Source organism: Ictidomys tridecemlineatus, chromosome 1 (assembly GCF_052094955.1).
Source record: "Ictidomys tridecemlineatus isolate mIctTri1 chromosome 1, mIctTri1.hap1, whole genome shotgun sequence".
NCBI lineage: Eukaryota > Metazoa > Chordata > Mammalia > Rodentia > Sciuridae > Ictidomys > Ictidomys tridecemlineatus.
Genome location: NC_135477.1, coordinates 254,835,136 through 254,853,234, shown reverse-complemented (window position 1 = coordinate 254,853,234; position 18,099 = coordinate 254,835,136). Strand labels below are relative to the sequence as shown.

The window sequence follows — 18,099 nt, the reverse complement described above, 5'->3', positions numbered from 1 at the left end:
ATGTTTTGATCACATTTGATGATATTAAAATCAACAAGACAAGATGGAAGACAAAAATATATATCTGGGTATATTTTGGCAAAAATCTAAGAATAAGGAGAAATCTTGAAAGCTTCAAAAAGAATTATACTGCTCCTGGACCATTTTTTCTTTACACTGAAAGCCATAAGATAGAATTAAAGAGAATTAAGAGAAAGGGGACAAAAACCAAACTTCTTGCACCCAAACAAAATACCACTTGTTTCACCTGGCAGGATGAGCATTGATGTTTGAGGACATGCAAGAATTCAGTATGTGTTTCAACTTCTCACTTCTTTTAGGAAGACACATATTACTATTCAATCAAACCAGTAAATTGGAGCGTTGACCTCAAGATGGTGGACAGTGAAGAGACTAGGCAGGATGAGCAAAATCTACATCAAAATGACACAAGTGTTTTCAGTTGGACATATAGCTGCAGATAAATGCATGAGGGAAAGCACAGAGAGTATATACTCAATACCAATAGTAGTTACTGCTGGAGAGAGATTGAGGTAGCAGTAACAGAATACACCAGCCTTCTTTGTAACATCTTCACTTTTATATAATAGATCTCAGTGTTATATGTTACATTTTTAATGTGTGTATATTTTTAAGATAGACCAGGTTATGAAGGGCTATACGTGCCATGTTAAGGATTTCAGGGTTATAAGCATGAAATCTATCTACTTCTATGATCTGATGTACATTTTAAGAAACAACTTGGTGAGGGGAAGGAATGGTAAGCACTTTGGCTAGCTGGTGGAGAGATGAGGTTAGCAGGTCAGCCAGTGGTACCAGGAGGAACTTGATGTGCAGTAACACTGGGAATGAAAAATACAGTTCAGCAAGAAAACTACAAAGAAATCTAAGCGCAAAGCTGTGAGGCTTTGGAGTAGTTTCTTTAGGCCATTCTTGTTTCCATAGTCTTATTTTGACTCAGTCAAACCAGTAAAGCAGCGTAAGGATGTTTTTTTGTTTTGTTTTGTTTTAAGTTGGATTTTTTTTTAAGAGAGAGAGAATTTTTAATATTTATTTTTATAATATTAAAAAATATTAAAAATATTAATACATACATCTTTGTTTGTATGTGGTGCTGAGGATCGAACCCGGCTGCATGCATGCCAGGCGAGCGTGCTACCGCTTGAGCCACATCCCCAGCCCCGGATTTTTTTTTTTAAAAAACCTTTATTTTACTTATTTATTTTTATGTGGTGCTGAGGATCGAACCCAGGGTCTTGCACATGCAAGGCGAGCGCTCTACCACTGAGCCACAACCCCAGCCCAGGATGGTTTGATTACATAAAATCATAGCAGGCTGATGTTATAGCTCAGTGGTAGAGTGCCACTTAGCATTCCTGAGGCACTGGGTTTGATCCTGAGCACCACATAAAAAATAGACATTGTGTCCACCTAAAATTAAAAAAAAAATGTATATATTTTTTAAATAAAAATAATTATATCGTTTTTTATTTGATTACTGAGATCGCCATTAATGTTTAGACTTAGTTTCTATTTTTCTTGGAAAAATGATATAGATCAAAGTATTCAAGGATGATTTTTCTTAGGAACACTAAACTTGGGCTTTTGGAGAAAACTTCCCTGGATTTTGCAGTATATGTTAATCTTTTGGTCAAATTGTTACCAGTTCTGTAGAATTTCTTTTTTGAAGTGTGAAATAAGAGAAATTTGTATTGCCTTTCTGCTAGATTTACTGTTAAAATAACAACAAAAAATGTGTTAAATGGTTTTTATTACCCTAGGACTGGGCACTTGGAGTCCTGCATGCCAAAATCATTGCAGCTATAACGTTGATGGGTCCTCAGTGGTGGTTGAAAACTGTAATTGAACAGGTAAGCAAGATCAGTTTTGAGAAAGATATATTGAAATGGGTTTGTGATTATGTTTGATTAATTAAGCTGTTTATGTGTCCACTTTCTATTTTCTTTTAACCCGTTGTCTTCCAAGTTTCAATTCTGTGGATATTTAAAAAAAATATTGACACAGATGTATTAATATACGTTGGAAATTGTAATCTAGGCTTATTATAGTCTCTATTACCATTAAATATAAGAATACAGATTTTTCTATGAATAGGACCTGGAAATATATATGTATTTTGTGTGTGTGTGTTGTGTACACACACTGTTCTTGAAATTAAATGACAAGCTGGTACTAGAAAATACTTTCATGAATGCATCCCATATATTACATATGTATGTAATGTTCTGTTCAGTTGGATTCAGTAAAAAGTAACTTGTAGTAAAAAGAATGGAACTCTAAAAACATAACACTGCAAAGGTACAGTAAATGGTGTATGTGTTGCTCAATTTTAAGTTTTTACAGGTAATCCACATCTGGGAAGATGGGACAGAATGGGTTAATGAGCACATATAACTTTTTAAAGAGGATAGTTTTATTATTAGGAGAGAAAAAATAATTTATGCCCTGGGAAATATGTAATTCTTAAACAGCTTTGAATTCTGGAATTTTCAACAAAGAATATTAAATTTTTAAAGAAGGAAAAGGTCAAAGGGAAAGATTTTGAGATCTAGGAGTGATGTATTGGAGTAAGACAAATAAAAAACTAGTTTAGTAAAACTTGTTACTGTAGTTTCCTCTGGTATGCCAGACTACAAGGGTCTTTAGTAGTTAACCTTTGTTGTTCTCAGTAAGGGAGACGAGTAGGCTACCTTTGTGTTCGCTTTTAGGAAAATAGAGGAAGGACAGAGTACTTTCTGCCTGTGCTGCTCAGTTGCCTTCAGCTCTCCTTATACCAAAGAAGTGTAGGTGTTTAGGGGTGGCATATTTTGATCTTACATACTACCATGAATTTTCATTAGCCACTTTTAAGCCTCAGCTTAAAAGGTTAACCAGTAACATAAAATGCTTAGAATATGTGTCCAAAATAGAGGCCAATATGTCATACATGCCTTTTCCAGAGCAGGGGTTCTAATGAAGCTTAGTATTATTCATGTTACTAAACCTATAGTAGAGAGAGGAAAGGAAGCCATTACTTGAGGCAATAAGTAAAAGAAAAGACCAGGAAAAAATAGACTAGAAAGGCAAAATGGTTGAATATTCTAGTTACATAACACCTGAGATTATTACTGAATTAGAAACTGTGAAATAATTTGGTCGTTGGCGTGATAGCCTTGAAAAAAGTAGATTGTGCTCTGATAATCAGATTATTGAGTATAGTAATTCATTTAAAAAGATGTCTATCTAGAATAGCCAATGTGTGATTTTGGTACTTATTTCTTTAAGCTTTAGTTGTCTAGAAAATGTCCTCAAGGTTAATTCTTCAATCTTTAGCTCAATGCCAAATAAATAAGGTCTTACAAATGTGCTGCAGTGAAAGTTTGCCTCCCTTTTGATGTATGGGAAGTAAAGGCAGTAGTTCTCAGCTCTCTGTTCACAAGAAAATTGGGGAAAACTACCTGTACCTTGAGATTTTGATTCTTAGGAGCAGAGGTTGGGGAAGCAAGGGAATTACTGTGTGTTCACATGTGTCTCCAGAGTATAAACTAATTTAGAAGTCCATTAGGCATGTGAGGGTTTGGGCGCCCATGGCAGCATATCTATTCAGGATAGGGGTGTGAGCCAGTCCACTCTATAGTCTCTGGCTGAGACTCTGGCCCTTGCATGGTTTGGAGATAATAAGGGTTTCATGGAGGCTGTGAAACATCATTGATTTTTTTTTTTTTGTAATATTTCACTTTAAAATGAATTATTTTCTTATGGCATGATTGTACATTTGTATGAAAATTGAATGGTTGGGCTTGATGGAGAAATATTGGGATACCCTCTTTTTTAATTATAATGCATTTGTGTGAACTAGGTTTCTTTGAGGGTGAAAGTAAAACTTTGAAGGATTAAGCCTGCTTGTTCTTCAAATCCCTGGTATGGGGTTTGAGAAACACTACATCCTGATTTGTGAGGGACATAATTGCTGTGGATTAGGGCAAGAGGGGAAAAAACAGCATTCTGCACTTCATTAGTATTTTCCATTTATTTTCAGGGTTTTCCCACTTACATCTATTCTTTCCTTTGCAGTCTTTTTCAGTAGAATTTTCTTGAAGGTGAAGGAAATATGTTAGAAATTCTTGGATTTTTTAAATAAATTAACTGTAGAATTCTTTTCTGCTTTTTTTTTAACATAAAATACCTTTTGTTTCTTAAAATTTGATTTATTCAGTTTTTTGGAAACATTTTCTATTTACATTATTTTCTTGTCACATTTAGATAAAATGAATTTTTTTTTTTTTTTTTTTTTTTTTTGGTACTGGGGATTGACCTTGGGGGCAATTAACCACTGAACCACAGACCCAGCCCTTTTTATTTTGTCTTTTGAAACAAGGTCAGTTGCTCAGGGCTTTGCTAAGTTGCTGAGGCTGGCTTTGAATTTATAATCCTTTTGTCTCAGCCTCCCATGCTACTGGGATTACAGGTGTGTGCCACTGGGCCTGTTAAATAGTTTTGAATAATAACACAGATCACTCTTACATAGATTTGTGAAAAAATACTTCAAGTTCTGTAGTATTCAATTGTGTAATTACTGAATGTTATTTGGTATTGTTTTAGTGCAAAGATAGTAAAAATTGTGGTTATATTAGTGTTGTCTTATTTCACAATTTGTGGCTAACTGCACAGTGTTAGTAAGTAAATATACTCCTTTTAAAAACTTTCCAGAACAAAGTTTATGTTTATGCTCCACAATTTGCCTTGACTGTAGGAAAAAATAACCAGTTTAAATCCTTTTGAGTTGACAAATAGCATGGAAGAATTTGTTAAGTATTTTTGTTCTAATTTTTTCTTATTGTTTTAGGTTTATGCAAATGGCATCCGGAACATTGACCTTCACTACATCATTCGTAAATTGGCAGCTCCAGTGATCTCTGTGCTCTTGCTTTCCCTGTGTGTACCTTATGTCATAGCTTCTGGCGTTGTTCCCTTATTAGGTGGGTAATGCTGGCTATGGAGCTTTAGAGAGCACTTTATTAACTTTGTGATGTTCTTATGACAAAGGCTATCTGATTTCAAATGCTTTGTTGGTAAACAAATAATCATTTAGCTGGGCTTAAATAATAGATGAAGGGGTTGTGGTTGTGGCTCAGAGGTGTAGAGCACTCGCTTAGCATGCATGAGGCACTGGGTTCAATCCTCAGCACCACATAAAAATCAAGTAAAGGTATTGTGCTCACTTATAACTAAAATAAATAAATAAAATAAATAATTTTAAAACCTAATAATAATGAAGCTGGGTACAGTGAAACATGCCTGTAATCCCAGCAGCACGGGAGACTAAGGCAGGAGAATTGTGATTTCAAAGCCAGCCTTAGCAATTTAGCAAGACCCTGAGCAATTTTGTGAGATCCTGTCTCTAAATAAAGTATAAAAGGGGGTGGGGATGTGGCTCATTAAACTCCCCTGGGTTCAATCCCTAGTACCAAAAGAAGAAAAAAAAATTATTTAGAATCTTTAGAATAATATTTTTAATAAAAGTAGATAATTTTATTTTCTAGTTTACTGTTTTAGCTGTTTCAGGTATTGTAGGAATGTCATTGTCTTAATATTATTTTCTGATTAATATGTATTATGTCCTGTCCACTGATAGTATATAGACTTAAGGATTACTTTTTGGTTTTCTAAACCTAAATCTTTTTATATTTCCACTATTAGAATTTTTTGTTATTGTTTTGGTTTGTTTTTTATTTTTGCAGTATTGGGGATCGAACCTAGGGACACTCTTAATACTGAACTGTATCCCCAGCTCTTTTTTATTCTTAGAGAAAGGATCTTGTTAAATTACCGAGGCTGACCTCAAATTGAGGCTGATCCTCCTGTCTCAGCCTCCTGAGTCACAGCATTTCAGATGTGCACCACGGTAACCAACTTTGCACTATTAGAAGTTTCATTGTGAACCCCATTGTAAAGATTTTATAGAAGAAGGAAATATTAGTAATGATTTTTTTAAGCACTTTTTGGCTCTCTTTAGATGCATTATAGAATCGTTACATATTCTTAGAAGAGCTTTTGAAACTGAGTTTATAGAACGGTGAGTCTTGATGAAGTTATACTTTAAAGAGTATGTGGACAGTTCAAACTCCAAGCTCAGCTGCAGAGCCCACGCTCTTTCTACTGCAGCAGACTCTTGTGGGATTTGGAATAGTCCAGTTGGGATATTAATTTTCTGATGTCCTTTGAAATATTTCATCTGATTTTAAAGCTGCCCTCCCAAGAAAGAGTTAAAACTCATGAATTAAAGTTGAAAAATAAATTTGAGTGTTCTAAAAGTTTAAGGAACAGATCTTTTATTAAACATAGTTTTATTTTTGTTTATCTTATTTTATTTATATTTTTGGCACCAGGGATTGAACCTAAGGTTGCTTAGCCACTGAGCCACATCCGTAGCCCTTATAATATTTTATTTAGAGATAGGCTCTTTCTAAGTTGCTGATCTCTGTTTTTGATCTTCCAATCCTCCTGCCTCAGCCTCCTGAGCTGTTGAGATTTCAGGTGTGCACCACTGCACCCAGCTGTTTTTATTTTTTTAAAGTATAGCTTAAATGTGTAAATGACATCAGCTATTTGTGGAGTCCAAAATTAATTTAATCTGGAAAGAACTTGAGCAGTCATTTAATCTAGCTCACTTAGGTTGTAGAAAGCCGACAACAGATCTTGGACTTAGAAAGTTTATCTTGAATACTTGTTGTATTCCGCCCTAGGCCCATCCTCTTCGTAGGGGAACAATGTTTTTCATTTTTATTGTTATTCTACTCATGCATTAGTTTATTTTCTGTTGCTAAAACAAAATACTTGAAAGTGGGTACTTTATAAAGAAAAGAGGTTTATTTAGCTTATAGTTTTGAAGACTGAAAGTCTAGGATTGAGTAGCCCCATTCATTTGGTCTCTGTTGAGAGCCTCATGGTAGATGGTATCACATTTGTGGCAGCACATCTGGAAGAGATCACCTGATGAGACAGGAAGCCAAAGAGATTCAGGGGTCAAGTTCATCCTTGTATAACAGCCCATTTTCAGGAACTAACTCCATGAGATCAGCTTCCAAGGCCAGAGCTCCTAATGACCTAATTAATTCCTACTAAGTCCTACCCCTCAGTACTGTCCACCCATAAGTCACTGGGGAACACCTTCAAGCCATATCCAAATTATAGCAACATACCACTTACAGGTTTCTTCTTTTGGTTTTACAGGTGTTACTGCAGAAATGCAAAACTTAGTCCACCGGCGGATTTATCCATTTTTACTGATGGTTGTGGTATTGATGGGAATCTTGTCCTTCCAGGTTCGCCAGTTTAAGCGCCTTTATGAACATATAAAAAATGACAAGTAAGTCTAGAATTCCATTATTCTGACCACTCTTGTGAAAGTGTTGTCATTTCTTAACTTTTGTGTTTTATATGATAAATCTCAAGAAGGGAAAGAATTCATATTCTGGATATATTTTGTAGTAGGATGTGCTAAGATTGGATGTAGGACATGAAGGGAGAGTACAGTCAGGTAGAGCAACAGGGAATCTGCAGTTGTCATTTATGGAGCTGGAGAAGTTGGAGAAACTGGTGGTTTGGGGAGGAAGATTTATTTACTTTTCATACCAAATAATTTTTGTCTGTTTTCAAATGTTCTGTTTTGACAATAAATTAAATAGTTTTAGATTAAGACAGAACAGAACAGACCACCTCCATTAGACACTCCTCCAGGAGTCAGTATCCAGCCCATCCACTGACTCTTAGTGAGCCCTTCCTGTCAGGGAATTTGGTCTACCTGTGGAGGCTCTGCAGCCTTGCCATTCCAGCCTCAATAACTCCTGCCTATTGCCATTACATCCTCTCCTCTCACATCATGTCTGTTTGGAGCACTCAGTATTCTATTCACAGACCATTGCCTCCTGTTACTCCATGTACACTCAGTGCCTTGCCATCTCCCGCTTGGCCTCACTGAAATCTGCCCTTCGGTTTCTCCTTTTCTCTAGAACCAGAGCTTTTCACCTCCTACTTTTTTCTTACCCTGCTTTCTGGTAATCATATTTCTAGTCCATTTCCTCAGACCTTGATTTTAAGCTGCTTTTATAAAATGTGAGCCCATACAAATAAATTTCCTGCTTTCATTTATTGTATCTGCCTCTGGCCTCTTGAGTGTCTGAGTTTGAGAACTGCATGTGTGTCAATGCACAGCATCAGAGGCCTTCTAATCTTTGTCATACTTCCTACATATACCCCTACATGGCTCTATGGCACCTGTGTTTCTGTCTTTTGCAGTTGTTCATTCTAGACTCTCCTTTGGTCTACCTACCTATTGAAAGGCTTTAGGGAGGAATAAATTGACCTGATTTACATTAAAAATGTATCCCTTGCTGTTCTTAGAAGAATTTTTTTTAATTTAATTAGTTACACATGATACTACAATGATCTTGACATATCATACATTTGAATCAGATGGGGTGTAATTTCTCATTTTTCTGAGTATACAGGTGGCAGAATCACATTGGTTATGCAGTCACATATATACATACAGCAATTAGAAGAATGTTTTATTTGTAAGATTTTATCAGAGAGTAACCACCCTATGTTAACCACCTAGGTACCTTGTGGGTCAACGCCTGGTGAACTATGAGAGGAAATCTGGCAAACAAGGAACATCTGTGCCACCTCCACAGTCGTCCCAAGAATAAAGTGGTTGTCTCAACTCCTTGACCTTCCCCTTGCCTTTACGTGTCCTTTTTTGTGGACTTCTCGCTTTGGAGATTTCACCCCGTGATCTCTCAGCGTTGTTTTTAAGTTAAATGTACTTGACTTGTGTCCTCAGCATCCAGAGAGTAGCGTGTAAGGCTCTGCTGCTCTTCCCTGCATCTGCCGACATCACTGCTGTCTGAGATCTGTATATGTGTAAATAGAAGTTCCTTGATTTCCCTAAAACCTTGGATTAAACAGAATGTGCATTGTACATCTTTAAACAAAATGTATATTAATTTATTAAATCTAGTTGTCACTTTATTTTGGACCTGCTGTGATCTCGACAGGAAACGTGCCACAGAGCAATAGTACACAGGCGAGACCTTTCAGTGACGTCTTGTGGAACGCAGTTCTCGGTTTTCCTAGCAATTCTCACTAAGCAGACTGTACATCCTGTCTTTCTTGGCTCTTCACACCTTTCCAGGAACCTAAAAGGAAACCAGTAGAAAGCAGTAGTGAAGTGTCTGTGGTAAGAAAACAGCAATTTTGAGCTTCACTGTCAGTCGTTTTGGGAAGTTATTTTGTATAACACCAAAGCTGTTGTACATTTTCTACTGCCTGATTTTTTTTCATGTGTCTGTGTTTGTAATATTGTATAGTATGTTGTGCTAGGTGAGGAGATTATTTTTAATTTTGATAATTTAATATTCCTAGTGATCAGCATTGGGAGTTGGGTTTTGTGCTTGTTAGGGGCATGTCTGTACTTAGGGGAAAAAAACCATACAAATGAAGATTTTCATTAGTTCCTTGTCCCCCCTTCCACACAACTTTTTGACAGCAGTGGCCCAAAGTGTCGTGCAAGATCATAAATCTCTCACAGAATAACATCACCAACAATATTACATCTTACTGGACTTAGGACATTCTGAGATGCTTTTAAGTGTAGATGTGGTCATGGTCTTGGTTTGACAGTGTTAGAGAAAGCTGGTTAGAACACCTAGTCCTTCTGGTGAGTGCATCATCGGGTGAGGAGTAGTGAGTACATTTCTCCTGTGTTTTCATCAGTAAATCCCAAAGTTTCCAAAGCTTTTTTGTTTACAGAATAAAACTGCGAATAAAACCAACTCTTTTTGTCCAGAAGGAAGCTGGCTTGAGCTGGCCTTTTAACATAGGAATGTATTTCATTGGAAATGTGCTGTAACGTCTCAGAGAACTGGATACTTAACAGACTTGGTTTTCCCTTATAACCAAAGTTTCAAGTTCAGAGTTTGGAGGAGTAGAATGGTTGAGCACATAATCCAAGTATTTAATGGTATTGGTTTATTGTAAGGGTAGTGTTTGCATTTGAGTGACAACTTAGTTCTCATAGAAAATGGGCAGCGTAGATTTTCAGAAAGTATAAAAAAATTTCTATATAGTATTAAAACTCATATGTTAAAATCGGATATATTTTTTTTTAACAATATGAAAATCAGCCAAAAATAAGCAACCAAAATCAAGAGCAACAAGTTCTGGTGGTTTCATTTTTCAACAATTCTTCCTTAAATTGTAAGGAAATACTTCAAAATATATTTTAAAACATCAGTATCGAGGAAGAATATTGCTTGACATAGGATTCAGTGTTAACACTATTTGGCACTTTGAGATAGCCTTTTCTCTTGTGTTTGAAACAAGTCCTTTGCTAGCTCTACCTTTACTGGAAATTTAGTCTTACTATAAAAAGTTGAGCATTTTAAATGTAATGCCACCTATTGTTTTGACTATATAAGTTGTTCTCTTGGGGAAGAACAATATTGATTTGGGCATATAACTTGATTATATTAATTTAAGTTTTTTATAATTTTTAAGTAATTTGTAGATCTTGATAACTCATTGGAACACATTTTAACAGATCTAGACAGATAATCATAAATGGCTAAAAGTGGATCATCCTTCACAATTTTAAATCAGTCTTATTAGATGCTTTGTTAAAAAAAAAACACATCAGAGTAACTAAAAAAGTCACCCTCATGTCACTGGAAAATAACTTTATATTGTCTTATTGAGAAATTCCTCCTAGTTTTGTTGTCATGGTGCTGGGGACAGAACCCAGAGTCTGGCACATGCTAGGCAAATGCTGTGTCACTGAGCTATATCACCAGCCCTCCAGGTTCTTCAGTTTTTGTTTTTTTTTTTGGTCCTGTTCTCTTCCATAAGATAAATCCTAACATAAGGAAGGTATTTCTGGCTAATATTTGCTTGGGTAGTATCCAGATTTTATTATTAACCAATAGTCACAAATATTTAAAAACCATAATTCAGAAGGTGCCAGTATTAGTATTGCTGCCCTTCTTCATGTAGACTTTAAAAAAATACTTTTAGTGTAGTTTTGCTTCCTTTTACATTGGGCTGAAACCGTCTTCAGGGAAGTTTTACTGGGAAAGAAGCCTTTTTGCTTTATTTTTACTATTTATAAATTGAAGACAAATCATCAGCTGGGGTTAGTTTTACATGACTAGTTATCAAAAGTCATGGTACATATTGTACATTTCTTCATTATTAGCAAATTATGTTTGAGTTTTAGATTAAAGTACTAATAGTTGATAAAAACTGAAGAAAAATGCCAATGTGAAATTTGCATATAGCTAGCCTTAAAAAAGCTCCATGTTTTTAAGTTTTAATTTTTTTTTTCCTGTTCTCCGGAGAAACAAAGGAGATGGGACATCTCAATTCCACATGTAAGCAAGTAATTTTTATTTCAACATTTAATATAATTGTTATAAATGTGAAATCTTGCGTTCTTTCTCTCATACAAGTAATAGAGAATAACTTTCCATCAAATGATTTGATCCTCAGTATGTCATCTCTGTATTGGCAAAATGCTACTATTAAAGTGTAATTCTTGAATTTAGGTTGAATTGATGACTTTTTAAACAAAGAAACACTGGACATTTCTACACTGTATTGTGTTTGCAAGCACACACATAAGACTGTAGTGCCATCACATAAGAACACTGGCACTTATAAATACTTCACAAGTTAGCTATTTATTTTCATTTTCAGAATTGAGAATATTAAGCTATTTACTATGATGCTTTTTTTACATTGTAAAATTCCATGATTATGTTTAAAATATTCCTTTAGAATGTTAATTTTTCAGTCATCAAGAAAAGTCAAACCTAAAATGTCTTACCACTAAAGTATTATTAAAAGGCTTATTCATGGAGATTCTCTTTTTTGATTAAGCTGTTTTGTATCCACCTATCTAATTTGCCCAATCAGATATTTTCTTGTCAGCTTAGTCCTGCTGTGTGTCATCAATTTTGTAAACAACTTTCATGAGTAAGGGCTCCTTTCAATTAATCCCCAGTGATATTTTTGGCATTAATATAACAAAGATGAGACAGTACCTACATGTTTTCATTCTTGTCTGTTCTGTATGAGTGCCTCATTTTGTAGTCATGAAAGTAATATAGTACCTTATATAAATAAATGTAATGAATAAGGCCTAGGAATGACTGTTGTAGAAGCTAAATAGAATACATAGTTGTTTGGGATGTCAGTTTTTTATTAAAGTGAACACCTTAGGTACCCATACCAATTTTATGTGTATATATTTAAAAAATGCTCCCTTTTCTATGTGATCCATTTGTTGCCTTCTGAGTTGAGAGAACAAAATTGAATAAAGTGAATGTTAGTTGTAGCCTAGTTTTTTTTTTTTTCCTTTGTTGGAAGAACGTTTTAAAATTACAGAAATGTGAAGCTGGTGCGGTGGTCCATGCCTCTAGTTCCATCTACTGGAGAGGCTGAGACAGGAAGATTGCTTTGAGTCCAGGAGTTCACAACCAGCCTGGAAAACACAATGAGACCCTATCTCAAACATACATATAAAATACAGAAATGTACATTATTAGCCAGCATACATAGATAATCCATATATTTTTAATAATTATGTAAGAAAAAACAGCTCAATTTTCATGTGGTATGACCTTCCCCTTCTATTATAAGCCCAGGTTTAAAAGCATAGTTGGAGAAACTGTAGCCACTTCTCCCCAGTACTTGAAAGGTAGCCATCTTCACTGGACATGGTAAAACCCCATCTTGTCCACTGCTTACTCCTCCACAAGACCAAAGTCCAAGCTTGTCTCTTTTTCAGATGGAGTCTTTGACATGGTAAAACTAATCAAAAAACATTTTATGTAGTTGACCATATGTCCCAGAAAAAAGGGAAGGACTTACCCAGGTTCTGTTTATGCCTGAGTGCTCAGAATGAAGAGAATGTTTTGCTGTAGAGACCTTACTGATTTTTCCCATTTCTAGGTTTCAAATGATTTTGAAAAACCTGCATGTTTTTTTCTATTAGTACCCCTCCCCCACCCAGTCAAGTGCATTTTCACTCATTTTTTTGTTAAAACACAGGACCATCTTTAATCTGTGAAGTTGAATTTCCATCAGAGGCGCTTGTGTGGCGTTGCTCAGAAGCTGACCATAATTTCCCCTTGCGCTCCAGCTTGGTGCCACTCCTGAGCACAGTGATGAGGTTTTGTTGGTGGTTTTCTATGTTCATTTTGTTTGTAGCACTGCACTTAGTGCTCTACTTAAATGAGGCATTAGGTCTGCTGTTAAGGAGCTGAGAATGAAAAAGAACACAATAGGTAGGACTAAGATGCCTTGGGAACACGGAGAAGAAAGGACTGAGACTGGGAGCCTGCAGTGATCTTGCGGCTTCCTCAGTTTCCTACATGTAAGGACCCCTCTCCCACACACCATCTCCTGTCAGCCTCCTGCAGCCTACTTCATGCAGTGCCATACTCTCACTAAAGCCATCCAAATGTACACAGACAAGAGCCTAGGTGGAGGTTCCTTTTTGTTCCACTTTGCATTGTTTAATTATCTTTTTGAATTTTCTTCCTTGACATATGTAACAGTGCCTGAGTTTTCTCACTTCTCCACATTTATTCAGTAACTTCTTTAGGTCAGACCTAAAGAAGCGAAGCTTCTTCCCAGGAACCCCATTCATCACTTACCTGTTCTTTGTTCAGTTGGAGCAGGACTTTCTGCTGGCTGACTATTGTCCGTGGGCCTGAGGGAGCAGAATAGAATCCAGAAATAGACCCACGTGCATAGTGACTACAGTAGAGTTCTGTCAAAAATGCAGCGGTCTTGAAAAATGATGGAATAATTGGACATAAGATGCAAAATTAAAAACATTCCATACCATAGTAAGAATTAAAATGAGTTATAATCCTAAATATAAAACCCAAAACTAACTTGTAGAAGAAAATGAAGGAAAAAAATGTTTAACCTTGTGTTAGGCATAGTTTTTAGATACAAGTACATTTCATTTAAGAAAAAATGATAAATCATACTTGATCAAATTGAAAACCTCTTAAGATGCCAAGTGAATAAAAAGACCATAGAGTGGCAGGAAATTTCTGATGAAGTACATGCATCTAGAATACAGCAGTCTCAAAACAATAAGTATACCGTTTGGGCAAATTATTTAAACAGACACTTCACTAAAGGTTATATACTGGGCTGGGGATGTAGCTCATTGGTAGAGCACTTAACTAGTTTGCAATGCCCTGGATTTAATTCCCAGGGGCGGGGAGGATGTGGCAAGCATATGAAATATGCTTGGTTCTTCAATAAATAACCAATGAATTATTTAACATAATTAGTCTCTAGGAAAATGCAAATTAAAACTAAAGTAGGCTGCACCACATACTATTAGAATGCCTAAAAATAAAAACATACCACATATTGGTGAGGATGCAGAAGAGCTAGAACTTATGCTCGGTTGAAGGTAATGTGAAATGGCACAGTCACGTTGGAAGACAGTTGTAGGTCATGTACATTTAACGTTCCTAATTGTCAAAAGAAAAAGTATATTTCCTTATGAATACTTGTACCTTCATAGTAACTTTATAATAACCCAAAGCTAGAAGCTACCCACATTTATCACTAAGTAAATACAGAAATTGTGATTATTTACATAATGGAATAGTGCTCAACTTGAATTCACTGTTGATACATGCAACATGGACACATCTCAAAAGTACTGTTTTATAAAATCTATACACTAGAAAATGTGGAGTCATCTACAGAAATGTATAGAAAGCGGTGGGGTTAGGAGTTGGAGGGAAGACTTATAGAGATTTCAAAGGGGCATGAAGAAATGGGGGTGATGGGTGTGTTCACTGTCTTGTGGTTCTGGTTTAACATGTAATACATATGTCAAAACTTAACAAATTGAACTTATTGTAAGTTAATGTCTTGATGCCCTTTCTAAGTGACCATTTGAGTCCTCTTTCCTCAAAGCACCACATCCTCCTTTCTCCTCACTTTGATGACAGTCCTGTGTCACCGAGAAGGAGGAAGCAGTCCAAAGAGAACGTTCACAAACGTCACACAATCACATCTATCCCTGATCTTCCCCTATGTCCATGTGCTCACCAGTTAATTGAGCTCCCCTCTAGAGTGACACTGCTTTGCCTGCCCTTTAAAGCAGACTGCTGTGAGAGAGGTGCCCCAGGCCAGATGGGCTCCACTGAAGAGCCCCATTCACCTTCCACTGCTTTGAGGGATAAGTGTGCCCTGCCTACTGGAGGGCTCTGGGCTGCAGTCCTGCCCTCCCATGCGTCTTCTCTTCTGTTGGGTTATTCCCATCATTACTTCCCACTGCTGCTGTGATTCTTCCACTAAAAATACCTTGACCCCGCCACTCTGTTTCCTTCTCAGTAAATGCCTTCAAAGAGTTATCCGTACTCATGTTAACTTCCAACTCCACTCCCATTGGATATTCATTCCCATTTTTTCCTTGGAATTGCTCTTGTAATTGCTGCTAAATTTTATGGTTAATTCTCAGGTCTTATGTTTCTTGTCTCATCCAGTACTGTTGATTTCCTCTCTTCTGTTGAAACCACTTTATTAGTTTGTCCAAACACTGCAGTCTTCTAATTTTCTTCCTGTCTAGACTCTTCTTTTTAAATTTATTTGCTGGCTCTGTCTTGTCTTCCAGTCTTACAAGCCCCAGGGCTCAATCTGGGACTGTGTTCTCCCTACACTCCAGTTATGCTAACTTAGTGATGTTCCACACCATTCAGTCCCACAGCTGTAAAGACCAGTATGCCGATTACTCTCAGATATGTGTGTGTGAGTGCACTCAAGACATTTTGCCTGCCTCTCCTAAATGCCAGAATGTATGTGCATCTCACGCTCCTTTATCCAGGCTGACAGCAAATCTTTACCTTCTTAATAAATCCATAATCTGGCAACACTCTTGCACCATGGTGCACATGACCATCCTCCTCCTCCTGCCTATGGTAATGCTGTTTTCCTGGGCTTTCTGACTCTATTCTTTCTTTCTTGCCTTATTCTTTTTCTCCACTGAATCTATACTATTTCTGTTGATTGGAGTCAAATCAGTTTCACTCGAACGGGCAAGTGGATCACCATCACAAAATTGAAGTCCACGATGGCCTTCAATACCAGGCAGCATATGTTGGAACTCTTTTCCTCCCTATGAAATATCACCCCTGTGTTTGCTCTGCCCCAGGGCCTTTTCACTGACTATTTGCTGTGTTTGAATGTTTAGGTTCCTCAATCTCATTTCTTTACTGAGCTGTGGTTCCCAGTGAGGCTGGTCTCCCTGCTGTATATCTCATACTACTTAGCACACTCTATAGTTGACTTTTCTTATGTTTACATGTTTTCCCACTTGAATGTAAGCTCCAGAGATTATATTTTTAATCTGAATTACTGCTGTATTATTAATCTCAGTTTGTGGCACAAACCAGGTACTTGTAAGCATTTCTGAGTAAGCAAATAAACGATGAATTTGGAATCAAAATAATTTGTATGTGGCTAAAAGAAATCCTGAAATTTCTGTCCCGTTCTCCAAAGGTAACTGTTGTTAGTAGTTTAGCATGTGTTTCCAGAGTGTCAGGCCTAAACACACTTATAGAATCTTTGATCACAGTGAAGATGTCATGCTACACAAATTGTTCTGTGGGATGCCTTTTTTCCCACTTTGTTTTATGAACATCTTTTTGTGTCAGTATGTAAGTAGCAACCTAATTTGTTTTGTTTCATTGTATTTTTTGAGATGGAGGTCTCACTGTGTTGCTCATTCTTGTCTCCAACTCTTGGATTCAAGTGCTCTTCCCACACTCTCAAGAAGCTGGGACTAGAGCTGTACTCTACCATCCCTAGTGTTAGCTACCTTATTTTTCTGATGGCTTTATAGCATTATTTGGAGAGACCATGATTTAGGTTTTCTGAAAGCCACTTTGTATGTTATAGTAAATTTTTTTGTCTATATTAACTTTATACTTAAGGTAGTTATTTCTGTAGGATAAATTTCTAGAAGATTAATTCATCAAATTTTTTTTTGCAGTGTCAGATTGCCCCCTTAGAATCAATAAGGTATGAGAGTGTTTTCCTGTACCATCAACAACTTGACTATGTTGTTTTTTTCCACTGTTACTTGAAATATGTATATCCAACTGGTGGATATGTGGACCAAAAGGAAAAGACCGCAGTGGGACAAATTCCCTATTCTAAGGGAGCCCCTCTTGGAAATAGCTCGCTGTGGTTCTCCTTCTTCCAGTCTGGAGGTGAGCAAGAGATGGGTGTCACGGCCTCCTGCACACAGTACGGAAGTTAAGGACAACTGCAGGAGTCACCGAGGCTGTCCTGAAACCAAGCTTCTCTGCTCCAGTGTCTCCCTGGTCGGCACCCAGTAGGACTTAAAATTTTATCAGAAGAGGGGGATTATTGCCTTCTAGGCCCAGTGTGGTTGGCTCAGTCATCTACCTTAGGAAAACAAATAGTATCCTGTAGTATCTTGTTTGATTGGAAACTGCCCACTGCAAATACTACAGCGATTTTTGGACTGAGGATAGAAGAATTGAGTTCAATAAGAGGGAAGAGTTAGGCAATGGGAAGGGCACGCACGGAAGCGCCAAGGCCAGAGCTGGTCTGGGAGGAGCTGCTCAGCCCTCACTGCAACGACTTTCTAACGAGGACCTAGTCCCCTGCCCTCGTGGAACCAGAACCCTCAGGGGAAGGTCCTCTGTCAATTCTGCTCTCGCTGGGCTGTGGGTAGTTGATCAAAAGGCCCTTTTCGCCGGGCACAATGGCCCATGCCGGTAATCCCAGCCACTTGGGAGGCTGAGGCAGCCAGGTCGCAAGTTGGTGGCTAGCCTGGACAAAATTAGATCCTGTCTCAAAATTAAAAGGGAGATGTAGGCCAATGGTAATGCCCTTGCCTAGCATGCACGAGGACATGGGTTCGAGCCCCTACACAGAGAAGACGGGAACCTCTTTTCTAGGTGAGAACTTCAGCTCTCAGGCTGCACAGGTAAGCTGCAAAAGCGGCAGGAACAGACTGCGCAAGCGCAGTGC

The 18,099-nt window shown here is 37.2% G+C and overlaps 1 protein-coding gene across 2 annotated transcripts in view; it reads left to right on the top strand.

Annotated features, from left to right (window-relative positions):
• The window catches only part of Marchf6 (membrane associated ring-CH-type finger 6), a 76,174-nt gene extending 63,780 nt beyond the window's left edge, over positions 1-12,394 (top strand). For both annotated transcript variants that reach the window (XM_078018299.1, XM_078018295.1), the window contains exons 23-26: positions 1,782-1,871; positions 4,847-4,979; positions 7,234-7,369; positions 8,621-12,394. In XM_078018299.1, the coding sequence (XP_077874425.1) occupies positions 1,782-1,871; positions 4,847-4,979; positions 7,234-7,369; positions 8,621-8,711 (450 nt within the window). In that variant the 3' untranslated portion in view covers positions 8,712-12,394. The remainder of the gene's footprint in view (positions 1-1,781; positions 1,872-4,846; positions 4,980-7,233; positions 7,370-8,620) is intronic.
• The last annotated feature ends 5,705 nt before the right edge of the window (positions 12,395-18,099 follow it).